Here is a 13,277-nt window from a genome sequence, read left to right on the forward strand (position 1 = left end):
AAACTTCTCCACAACAGTATCACGGACCTGCCTGTTGTGTTTCTTGGTCTTCATGATGCTCTCTGTGCTTCAAACAGAAACCTGAGTATCACAGAGCACGTGCATTTATACGGAGACTTGATTACACACAGGTGGATTATATTTATCATCATTAGGCATATAGGACAACATTGGATCATTCAGAGATCCACAATGAACTTCTGGAGTCAGTTTGCTGCACTGAAAGTAAAGGGGCCGAATAATATTGCACACCCCACTTTTCCGTTTTTGAATTTCCACAAAAATTTAAAATAACCAATACATTTCATTCAACTTCACAATTGTGTTCCACTTGTTGTTGACTCTTCACCAAAGATTTGCATTTGGTATCTTTATGTTTGAAGCATGATATGTGGGAAAAGATTGAAAAGTTCAAGGGGACCGAATACTTTCGCAAGGCACTGTAACTCTCAATAGGAGATTTCATGCTACCTGTTCAGACCTAGGGAGTGAGAGTCTGAAGCGTATGGATCCAAAAGGACTCACGTTCTTTTAGTTTTTTAAGTACCGTATATACTCAAGTATAAGCCGAGATTTTCAGCCCACTTTTTTGGGCTGAAAGTGACCCTCTCGGCTTATACTCGAGTCAGTGTCGGTGTGGGGTCGGAGGGTGCACGCATATTCATTACTTTAATCAGCGGTACCACGTGACCGCTGAACACAGGACGGTGCCGTCGGCTCCCGGAGACCATCTGACAGTGAGACGCTGCCAGGGGACCGTGCCGGGAGCAGGTGAGTATATCAGGGGAGGTGAGCAGTGCGCGATAGTCACCTGTCCTCCGTTCCATCGCTGCGCGCTGCTCTGTCTTCCGTCCTCTGGCTGTGACTGTAGTGCGGAGGATGGAAGACAGAGCAGCGCGCAGCCATGGAACGTGGAAGGTGACTATCGCTGGTGCCGGGGGCCTGAGTGAAGAGAGGTGAGTATGTGTTTTTTTTTTATTTTAATCGCAGCAACAGCAAATGGGGCAAATGTATGGAGCATCTCATGGGGCAAATGTATGGAGCATCTCATGGGGCAAATGTATGGAACATCTCATGGGGCAAATGTATGGAGCATCTCATGGGGCAAATGTATGGAGCATCTCATGGGGCAAATGTATGGAGCATCTCATGGGGCAAATGTATGGAGCATCTCATGGGGCAAATGTATGGAGCATCTCATGGGGCAAATGTATGGAACATCTCATGGGGCAAATGTATAGAGCATCTCATGGGGCAAATGTATGGAGCATCTTATGGGGCAAATGTATGGAGCATCTTATGGGGCATATATGAGGAGCATCTTATGGGGCATATATGAGGAGCATCTTATGGGGCATAATGTGTGGAGCATCGTATGGGGCCATCAACCTTTATGCAGCACTATATTGGGCAAATGTTTCTATGGAGCATCTTATGGGGCCATTATTAACCTTTGTGCAGCATTATACGGGGTATATTTTAATATGGAACATTATATGGGGCTCCTGATTCAATATGGTTATTCAAAAACACTTAACCTACTGATGTCTCAATTAATTTTACTTTTATTGGTATCTATTTTTACTTTTGACATTTACCGGTAGCTGCTGCATTTCCCACCCTAGGCATATACTCGAGTCAATAAGTTTTCCCAGTTTTTGTGGCAAAATTATGGGGGTCGGCTTATACTCGGGTCGGCTTATAATCGAGTATACACGGTAGTTATTAGCCCACTCATGCAGCTAGTAATGCTGTTAGTATATAGTTACTTAGCTCTAGTTCTCTTTGTTGAAGGAGCTATCTAGGCAGTGTAGTCAGTTTATTGGTAATTCCTATACTGTTGTTAACAACTGGTCTTAATTATCATAAGTGAGCCTAACCATACTGACATGATATAGCTAGCTACACTGTCACTGGGTGCACTTAAATCAATATAGCACTCTCTCTTACACGAGTCAATCCTCTTATGTACTCAGATGGGGGCCAGTAAATAAGATGCAGGTCAAGTACCAAAAATTAGGAGATCCCCAATCTTAAGGTTATGTGGCCACGTTGCATTTTGAAGCTGAATTTTCTGCTTCAAATCTGCACACCCTTCGCAGGAAAAACACATGCGGATTTAGACATGTTTTATACGCGTTTTTGACGCGTAATTGACTTGTTTTGCATGCGCTTTTCAAGCGTTTTTCTAATGCATGTCTATGGGTGCGGAATTGCCGCAATTCTGCAAAAATAATGAACATGCTGTGTTTTTTACCGCGATGCGTTTCCGCTGCGGAAAAAAGCACAGCATGGGCACATCAATTGCGGAATGCATTAGAAATTAATGGGATGCTGTTTGTAAGTGTTTTTTAAGCATTTCCGCAGCGGAAAATCACAGCAAAAATGCTTAAAACAACGTGGGCACATAGCCTAAGCATACCTGCCCACCTGGAGGTCCCAGGTGGGAGATGTTAATGCCATATTTTTAATTACGATTTTAGCTTTCTATAAATATTAGTCCGCGCACATACAACTTTATCCATTTGTCCTTTATTCTTAGCTGATGCGCAGGTCACAGAGCAATGGAAGGAAATATGTTGTATTCGCCACTGCACCACAATGTGGAAAATTTGTCTCCCACAACTATAGGACCTACAACTGTCTAAAAAAAAAACACATTCGTATCTGGTATCTAGCTCCATCCAGGCTGCCTGTGTTGCTTTGAAGAAAGGAAAACATATTTAAACAGGAGACACAAGTATCACCACACAGCCTGTTGCTTCCTGCTCTGCGTAAGGTATCCTACGTCAATTACCTGTTCACAGTGTGGGGCCATAGAACAAAAGTGGTCAAAATGGAGTTTTGGCTCTCTTTTTCATTTACAGTGAGTGTTAGCTCTTTTTCCTTTTACAATTTATAATGCAGCCACGCTTCTGTGCTCAATATGAGGGTGTTATGTCCTCTCTGAAGAGATGGCTTATTTTACCATTACACTTCTGACAGTACATATTACCATTTAGTCACTATATATTTGGATTCACTATATATTTTTTTGCCTTTTTTGTAGGATTTATTCCAAGAGGATCCTGTACAGATGGCAATGATAATCTTCAGCTGTTTGAGAGAAGAAAGTAAAATTTTGGACAATGCTCAGCTATATACAAAGGTATTTTTATTATTCACCAGTATAACAAGGGAGAACATCACTTTAACCCCCGAGGTGGTTTGCGCATTCATGACCGGGTTAATTTTTTTTATTTATTTTTTTTTATTTAAGTTTTCAAGTAAACAGAACAAAATAATTAATAAAACAAAATAATCAATGATGAATCAGCACTCAAATGCAATCTGATATAGGAAGAAGAGGCGCGTAATTACATGTAACAATTGGTAGCATTGAGGAACTACTAGGTGGATCAAGTGAATTAAAAAACATTACAACAGTGGAAAATCAAACAATAGAACAAAAGAAAAGAAAAAAATGTTAAAGAAAAAAGGTAAATAAACAATTTCAGGTCAAATCCTTTATTTCAGCCCTACTGTAGAGAGAAGGAAAAAGGTTGGGTGACATGAATAAAGAGGAGTGACTGTAGGACTTCGTAATGTGTGTGTATATAATATATATATATATATATATATATATATATATATATATATATATATATATATATATATATATATATATACCGTATTTTCCGGCGTATAAGACGACTTTTTAACCCCCGAAAATCTTCTTAAAAGTCGGGGGTCGTCTTATACGCCGGGAATCGTCGTGTACGCCGGTGTATATGGTGGGTGGGGAGGGGGAGTGATCCTGATGACGAGGGGGCGTCTCACAGGAAAGTGAGTAATCCCCATTACCTTATCCTAGCGGTGCAGCGTGGGGGTGTCAGTGCTGGGAGCGGCGGCGGCTGCTGTGTTCTGGTGCGGCGGCTCCTCTTCTGTGTGGGGCCTCTGTGCTGTGAGGTGGCGGCGGCAGCGGCGTATCTTTATCCAGTTGGGGCTCCTCCGGCATCTCCTTAGCCCTGGAGGCCCCGCCGCAACTCCATCGGTACAATGTGGTGGCCTCCGGGAAAATGGCCGCTGCTCAGATTCAGATCTCGTGTCCCGAGATTTCGGGACGAGATCTGAATCTGAGCAGCGGCCATTTTCCCGGAGGCCACCGCATCGCACCTATTGAGCTGCCTCCGGGAAAATGGCCGCTGCATTGCACCGATGGAGTTGCGGCGGGGCCTCCAGGGCTAAGGAGATGCCGGAGGAGCCCCAACTGGATAAAGATATGCCGCCGCCACCACCGCCACCTCACAGCACAGAGGCCCCACACAGAAGAGGAGCCGCCGCACCAGAGCACAGCAGCCGCCGCACCAGAGTACAGCAGCCGCCGCCGCCGCCACTCCCAGCACTGAGACCCCCACGCTGCACCGCTACGATAAGGTAATGGGGGATACTCACTTTCCTGTGAGACGCCCCCTCGGCATCAGGATCACTCCCCCCCCCCCCCCAAAAGGCACATATTCACCGGCCCTATAAGACGACATAGGGTGTATAAGAAGACCCCCGACTTTTAAGAAGATTTTATATTTTAACTGGTAAAGTTGGGGGGTCGTCTTATACGCCCAGTCGTCTTATACGCCGGAAAATACGGTATGTATATATATATATATATGTATATATATATATGTATGTGTGTATATACAGTGCCTACAAGTAGTATTCAACCCCCTGCAGATTTAGCAGGTTTACACATTTGGAATTAACTTGGCATTGTGACATTTGGACTGTAGATCAGCCTGGAAGTGTGAAATGCACTGCAGCAAAAAAGAATGTTATTTCTTTGTTTATTTATTTTTTTTAAATTGGGAAAAGTTTTTTCAGAGGGTCATTTATTATTCAACCCCTCAACCCACCAGAATTCTGTTTGGTTCCCCTAAAGTATTATGAAGTAGTTCAGGCACAAAGAACAATGAGCTTCACATGTTTGGATTAATTATCTCTTTTTCCAGCCTTTTCTGACTATTTAAGACCCTCCCCAAACTTGTGACCAGCACTCATACATGGTCAACATGGGAAAGACAAAGGAGCATTCCAAGGCCATCAGAGACAAGATCGTGGAGGGTCACAAGGCTGGCAAGGGGTACAAAACCCTTTCCAAGGAGTTGGGCCTACCTGTCTCCACTGTTGGGAGCATCATCCGGAAGTGGAAGGCTTATGGAACTACTGTTAGCCTTCCACGGCCTGGACAGCCTTTGAAAGTTTCCTCCCGTGCCGAGGCCAAGCTTGTCCGAAGAGTCAAGGCTAACCCAAGGACAACAAGGAAGGAGATCCGGGAAGATCTCATGGCAGTGGGGACATTGGTTTCAGTCAATACCATAAGTAACGTACTCCACCGCAATGGTCTCCGTTCCAGACGAGCCCGTAAGGTACCTTTACTTTCAAAGCGTCATGTCAAGGCTCGTCTACAGTTTGCTCATGATCACTTGGAGGACTCTGAGACTGACTGACTGGTTCAAGGTTCTCTGGTCTGATGAGACCAAGATCGAGATCTTTGGTGCCAACCACACGTGACGTTTGGAGACTGGATGGCACTGCATACGACCCCAAGAATACCATCCCTACAGTCAAGCATGGTGGTGGCAGCATCATGCTGTGGGGCTGTTTCTCAGCCAAGGGGCCTGGCCATCTGGTCCGCATCCATGGGAAGATGGATAGCACGGCCTACCTGGAGATTTTGGCCAAGAACCTCCGCTCCTCCATCAAGGGTCTTAAGATGGGTCGTCATTTCATCTTCCAACAAGACAACGACCCAAAGCACACAGCCAAGAAAACCAAGGCCTGGTTCAAGAGGCAAAAAATCCAGGTGTTGCAGTGGCCTAGTCAGTCTCCTGACCTTAACCCAATTGAAAACTTGTGGAAGGAGCTCAAGATTAAAGTCCACATGAGACACCCAAAGAACCTAGATAACTTGGAGAAGATCTGCATGGAGGAGTGGGCCAAGATAACTCCAGAGACCTGTGCCGGCCTGATCAGGTCATATAAAAGACGATTATTAGCTGTAATTGCAAACAAAGGTTATTCCACAAAATATTAAACCTAGGGGTTGAATAATAATTGACCCACACTTTTATGTTTAAAATTTATAAAAATTTAACTGAGCAACAAAACTTTTTGGTTTGTAAGATTTATGCATCTGTTAATAAATCCTGCTCTTGTTTGAAGTTTGAAGGCTCTAACTTATTTGCATCTTATTAAACCTGCTAAATCTGCAGGGGGTTGAATACTACTTGTAGGCACTGTATATATATGTGTGTGTATATATATATATATATATATATATATATATATATATATATATATATATATATATATATATATATATATATATATATACTGTATCTGCTAACACGAATATGAAAAAAAGAGGAAGGATGTTGGTTTCTTGAAGAAGGCTAAGACAGGTTGTCACACAAGGTGACGGGACGGACCACTGCGGCAAGGAGACCAGGTAGGGTGGAGGGCAAAAAGGAGCAGCACTTCTGGAAGAAAACACGGACCAGAGACGTGGGTGGGAAGGCAGACTATCAAAGACTAGGTTGGGGTTTTTTTGTTGAGGGTGTGGGAAAATTCAATGCGAGGAAACCAAGAGGTTTGAAACTTTTCATGTGTGCGAGTTTCCCAGCTGGACAATTCTTCTAAACGATATAAGTCATGTACCTTAGTAATCCATTATTTCAAGGTTGGAGGGGTCAATTGCCTCCAATGTGCTGAGATCAGGTTTTTTGCAGCTGCCAGCAAAAGGGGAAGCAGGTCGTGTTTCCTTGTATTAAATGTTGTCGAGGTGCAGAGAGAGTAAGATATCTTGGGGAATATGTTTACGTTGCCTGGTTGCTAGGGAATCCCCACATGTAATCAAGCAGGCTAGTAGTAGCTGCCGTGATGAAAACTAAATCTCCGAGCAGTCATAAATACTCGGAGGTCATCCGAGCGTGCTCGGGAAAACCCGAGCAACGAGTACACTCGCTCATCACTAATCCCTAGCTCTGACTCCCAGGAAAGGAGGTGAAGAGGCTTAAATGGAGTTGGGGGTTTGAGTAGATTAGTGTATATTTTAGAGACCAATTTGGGAATTAGTGAGTTTAGTCTGACCAAAAATTTGAGCCAAAGCCAGTCCGAGGACTGTCTCCGTTTAGATCTGAATTTCCTCATGATGGTACATGGTGTTTCTGGAGGAAGTTTATGGGACGCTTTGCAGCAGTAGATGGCCAATTATCTATACATGGAATCTGGTTTTAAAGAAGTCGGGAAATTGGGATGTTCGGTAGGGATGCTCAAAGCCCAAAAGCATCATCATAATTAGGATCTGTTAACCATGGAATAATTTTAAGCGGGGTATTATCTAAGAAATAACAATAAGGAAGGTGATTTGGGATGAGGGTACGTCTAATAGATAAGGTGTTTTTTGTCAGATCAGAAGACAAGCCGCAGAGAGAATGCCGAGCACGCTGAGAAGCGTGGAAGCCAGAGACACTTGCTAGGAAACAAATGACAATCAGGCACAGCCGAAAGGAAGAGGCGGCCAGATATGCAGAGCGACAGCGTACCTTCCGGGTCAAGGTCCTCCAGGGGCATAGAGAACAGCGGAAGGAGCGGCTGATCATAGAAAACAGTGTGCGCGTGCACAGTGAAACCTAGTGCGCACGCGCCCGACAGGAAGCAGGAGCCGGGGGTGCGAGCAGAGGAGCCGGCGCTAGAGGGAGAACAGCAGCGCGTCGGAATGCCGTGGTAAGTATGAGCGCGCAGCAGGGGCGACGGCAGTGATGGCTTGACCGGCAGTGACCTGACAGTACCCCCCCCTTACATCCCCCCTTCCTAAGACCAGAAAGAAATTTAGCCAAAACTCAGGGAGCCTGAATGTTCTCCCGAGGCTCCCAAGATCTTTCCTCAGGACCAAAACCCTTCCAATCCACCAGAAAAAAGGTCCTCCCTGTCATTCTCTTCATGGCCAGGATGTCCTTGACCTCAAAAACATTAGCGGAGGCAGTCCGAGGAGAATGAGTAGTAGAGGCATGGAACTGGTTGAGAACATGTGGCTTCAGGAGGGAAACGTGGAAAGAATTAGGAATACTGAGTGAGGGAGGTAGCTTTAGCTTGTAAGAGACATCATTAATGCGGGTCAAGACCTCAAAGGGTCCAATATAGCGGGGACCCAATTTATGTGAAGCAATCTTTAAGCAAACAAATTTAGAGTACAACCATACCCTATCACCAGGATGATATAGCGGAGGGTCTAAGCGCCTCCTGTCAGCATGCCTTTTCATTCTGTCATGAGCAAATTCAGGAGCTGTCTTGGTCTCCTGCCAGATCCTGGAGAACTCCCTGGACAGAAGATCAGCTGCCGGCACCCCCGAGACAGGAGGAACCGGTAGAAGTACACCAGGATGTTGCCCGTAGACGATAAGGAAAGGCGACTTGGAAGAAGATTCACACGGGAGTAAATTGGACCGTGATGGGAATTAGAAAAATGATGGAGATAAGTCACCAGAGTCTGATTATTGCGTTCCACTTGACCGTTGGTCTGTGGTTGGTAAGCAGAGGAGAAGTCAAGCGAGATGTTTATAAATTTACAGAGAGCTCTCCAGAACCGAGAGGTGAACTGAACTCCTCTATCCGAAACAATATGCTGAGGGAAGCCATGAATGCGAAAAATATGGTGAATAAAAACTTTTGCCAATTCAGGTGCAGAGGGTAAAGCAGGAAGGGATATGAAATGCGCCAGTTTGGAGAACCTATCCACAACCACAAGGATGACGGTGCAGCCGGAAGAGCGAGGCAAATCGGTGATAAAATCCATTGCAATGTGTTGCCACGGAGCCGAAGGAACTGGAAGCGGATGAAGAAGTCCACAGGGCCGTTGCCTAGGTTTCTTGTTTTTGGCAAAAGATGGACAGGAGGCAATAAAACTTTGGACATCTTGGGAAAGAGTTGGCCACCAGTAGTAGCGAGACACAAGCATGAGAGTCTTCTTAAAACCAACATGACCAGCAAATTTGGAGGCATGTCCCCAACGTAAGACCCGCCTCCTGTTCGCTCAGAGACAAAGGTTTTGCCCTGAGGCAAAGAAGACAGATTGACGGGAGCTACTATGATGACTTTGGAGGGATCCAAGATGTGCGTGGGTTCCTCCTCCGAATCGATAGATAAAAAGGATCTGCAGAGAGCATCGGCCTTAAGATTTTTATTGCCAGGACGGAAATGTAACTCAAAATTAAAATGAGCAAAGAAGAGGGACCATCTAGCTTGCCGGGGATTAAGTCTTTGTGCTGAACGAATATAAGCTAGGTTCTTGTGGTCCGTATAGATCTTGATCGGGTGAACGGCTCCTTCCAAAAGGTACCTCCACTCTTGCAACGCCAACTTGATGGCTAATAACTCCCTGTCACCAATAGAATAGTTTTGTTCAGAAGAGGAGAAGGTCTTGGAGAAGAAATCGCAGGTGACGAACCGCCCAGACGAAGACATTTGAGAAAGTTCTGCTCCGGCTCCTACAGCAGAAGCGTCTACCTCAAGAATAAAAGGTTTATTAGCCTCAGGGCGATGAAGCACGGGAGCTGTGGAGAAGGCTTGTTTCAGAGACAGGAAGGCATCTTCAGCTTCAGAGGACCAGATGTGAGGATTGGATCCCTTGCGAAGCAAAGAAATGATGGGTCTGGTCAGAGAAGAAAAGTGAGGGATGATATAATGATCCGGTGACCTTGGAGCCGCTTGAGACTTTCTCAGGAGTAGGTGGAACCTGTACTGACCGCAAACCCTAAACTGTCACCGCAACTAGAAGTAGCCGTGGGGTGTACCTAACACATGCTAGACACCTCGACACAGCCGGAGGACTAAATACTCCTATAGATGGAAATGGGAATTCTATCTTGCCTCAGAACAGAACCCCAAAGGATAGGCAGCCCCCCACATATATTGACTGTGAGTATTAGAGGAAAGACACACGCATGCAGAAATCAGGATTTAGCAAAAGAGGCCACGCTAGCTAAATAGGAAAGGATAGGACAGAATACTAAACGGTCAGTATTAAAACCCTAAAAATATCCACAGCAGATAATACAAAAATTCCACCATCTAACTAAAGACATGGAATGTATATCTGCATCTCCTGAGAATCCAACTTGACTGAAATATCCAAACAGTCTAAGCTGGACAAGAAAAAAACATTGAATAGTACTGAATTGTAAAGCACACAGCATGTGTGCTGCAGAAACAAACCAGACACTTATCTTAGCTGATTTGGCAGCAGGGCAGGAGGAACCAGACAGAGATGCAAAACCTCCAAGAACAATGGACATCTGGCAGGGCTAATGAATCCTGCACACCTAAATATCCCAGTCAGAGCTGCAATCAGCAGGGACACCTACCCAGGATTGCAACCCAGGGACAACTGCACTACTATCAACAACCACCGGAGGGAACCCAAGAGCAGAATTCACAACAGTACCCCCCCCTTGAAGAGGGGTCACAGAACCCTCACCAGAGCCCCCAGGCCGATCAGGACGAGCCAGATGAAAGGCACGGACCAAATCAGCAGCATGGACATCAGAGGCAAAAACCCAAGAATTATCCTCCTGGCCATAACCCTTCCATTTGACAAGGTACTGAAGCCTCCGCCTCGAAAAGCGAGAATCCAAAATCTTCTCAACCACATACTCCAACTCCCCATCAACCAACACAGGCGCCGGAGGATCAACAGAGGGAACAACGGGCACCACATATTTCCGCAATAAAGATCTATGGAAGACATTATGGATAGCAAAAGAAGCCGGAAGGGCCAATCGAAAAGACACCGGGTTAATAATCTCAGAAATCCTATAAGGACCAATAAAGTGAGGCTTAAACTTAGGGGAAGAAACCTTCATCGGAACATGACGGGAAGACAACCAGACCAGATCCCCAACCCAAAGCCGGGAACCAACACACCGACGATGGTTAGCAAAACGTTGAGCCTCCTCCTGAGACAATACCAAATTGTCCACCACATGAGCCCAAATCTGCTGCAACCTGTCAACCACAGAATCCACATCAGGACAGCCAGAAGGCTCAACCTGCCCCGAAGAAAAACGAGGATGAAAACCAAAATTACAAAAGAAGGGCGAAACCAAGGTAGCCGAACTAGCCCGATTATTAAGGGCAAACTCGGCCAATGGCAAGAAAGCCACCCAATCATCCTGATCAGCAGACACAAAGCATCTCAGATAAGTTTCTAAAGTCTGATTAGTTCGCTCGGTCTGGCCATTTGTCTGAGGATGGAATGCGGAAGAAAAAGACAAATCAATGCCCAGCTTAGCACAAAAGGCCTGCCAAAACCGAGAAACAAACTGGGAACCTCTGTCGGACACAAAATTCTCCGGAATACCATGCAAATGAACCACATGCTGAAAAAACAAGGGAACCAAATCAGAAGAGGAAGGCAATTTAGGCAAAGGCACCAAATGGACCATCTTAGAGAACCGGTCACAAACAACCCAGATGACAGACATCTTCTGGGAAACCGGAAGATCAGAAATAAAATCCATAGAAATATGCGTCTAGGCCTCTCAGGGACCGGCAAAGGCAAAAGCAACCCACTAGCATGGGAACAACAAGGCTTGGCCCGCGCACAAGTCCCACAGGACTGCACAAAAGAACGCACATCACGTGACAAAGAAGGCCACCAAAAGGACCTCCCAACCAAATCTCTGGTACCAAAAATACCAGGATGGCCAGCCAACACAGAACAATGAACCTCAGAAATCACTCTACTAGTCCATCTGTCAGGAACAAACAGTTTCCCCACTGGACAGCGGTCAGGTTTGTCAGCCTGAAATTCCTGAAGAACCTGTTGTAAATCGGGAAATGGCAGAAAGGACCACCCCTTCTTTCAGAATGCCGACCGGTTCAAGGACCTCAGGAGAATCAGGCAAAAAACTCCTAGAGAGGGCATCAACCTTAATATTCTTAGAACCCGGAAGATACGAGACCACGAAATCAAAATGGGAAAAAAACAAGGACCATCGAGCCTGTCTAGGATTCAGCCGCCTGGCAGACTCGAGGTAAATCAGATTTTTATGATCGGTTAAGACCACAATACGGTGCCTAGCTCCCTCGAGCCAATGTCGCCACTCCTCAAATGCCCACTTCATAGCCAACAACTCCCGATTGCCAACATCATAATTGCGTTCAGCGGGCGAAAACTTACGTGAAAAGAAGGCACACGGTTTCATCAAGGAACCAACAGGATCCCTCTGAGACAAAACGGCCCCTGCCCCAATCTCAGAAGCGTCAACCTCAACCTGAAACGGAAGTGAAACATCCGGTTGACGCAACACCGGGGCAGAAGTAAATCGGCGTTTAAGCTCCTGAAAGGCAGAGACAGCCGCAGAGGACCAATTCGTCACATCAGCTCCTTTCTTCGTCAAATCGGTCAAGGGTTTAACCACACTGGAGAAGTTAGCAATGAAACGGCGATAAAAATTAGCAAAGCCCAAAAATTTCTGAAGGCTCTTCACAGATGTGGGTTGAATCCAATCATGAATGGCCTGAACCTTAACCGGATCCATCTCTATAGATGAGGGAGAAAAAATGAAGCCCAAAAAAGAAACCTGCACTCCAAAGAGACACTTAGACCCCTTCACAAACAAAGCATTATCACGAAGGATCTGAAATACCATCCTGACCTGTTTCACATGAGACTCCCAATCATCGGAAAAAATTAAAATGTCATCCAAATATACAATCATGAATTTATCAAGATAATTCCGGAAGATATCGTGCATGAAGGACTGAAAAACAGATGGAGCATTAGAGAGCCTGAATGGCATCACAAGGTATTCAAAATGGCCTTCGGGCGTATTAAACGCAGTTTTCCACTCATCACCCTGCTTAATACGAACAAGATTATATGCCCCCCGAAGTTCAATCTTCGTAAACCAACTAGCCCCCTTAATCCTAGCAAACAAATCGGAAAGCAGAGGTAAAGGGTATTGAAACTTGACCGTGATCTTATTCAAGAGGCGATAATCAATACAGGGTCTCAAGGAGCCATCTTTCTTAGCAACAAAAAAAAATCCCGCTCCCAACGGTGAAGAAGATGGCCGAATATGCCCTTTCTCCAAAGACTCCTTAACATAACTCCACATGGCGGTATGTTCAGGCACAGACAGGTTGTCACGCTCGCGCCCTGACTGGAAGGCGTGAGCACGCGGGGGTATGTGTGGCCCCACTGTGCCACAGACCAAACCTCCCTGGAAGGGGCGTAACTA

General features: G+C 45.5%; 1 protein-coding gene across 3 annotated transcripts in view; it reads left to right on the forward strand.

Annotated features, from left to right (window-relative positions):
• Window positions 1-13,277, forward strand: part of STAT1 (signal transducer and activator of transcription 1) — a 2,295,457-nt gene that overhangs the window by 239,493 nt on the left and 2,042,687 nt on the right. For all 3 annotated transcript variants that reach the window (XM_077275645.1, XM_077275646.1, XM_077275644.1), the window contains exon 4: window positions 3,050-3,148. In XM_077275645.1, the coding sequence (XP_077131760.1) occupies window positions 3,050-3,148 (99 nt within the window). The remainder of the gene's footprint in view (window positions 1-3,049; window positions 3,149-13,277) is intronic.

This window comes from Ranitomeya variabilis, chromosome 7 (assembly GCF_051348905.1).
Source record: "Ranitomeya variabilis isolate aRanVar5 chromosome 7, aRanVar5.hap1, whole genome shotgun sequence".
NCBI classification, from domain to species: domain Eukaryota; kingdom Metazoa; phylum Chordata; class Amphibia; order Anura; family Dendrobatidae; genus Ranitomeya; species Ranitomeya variabilis.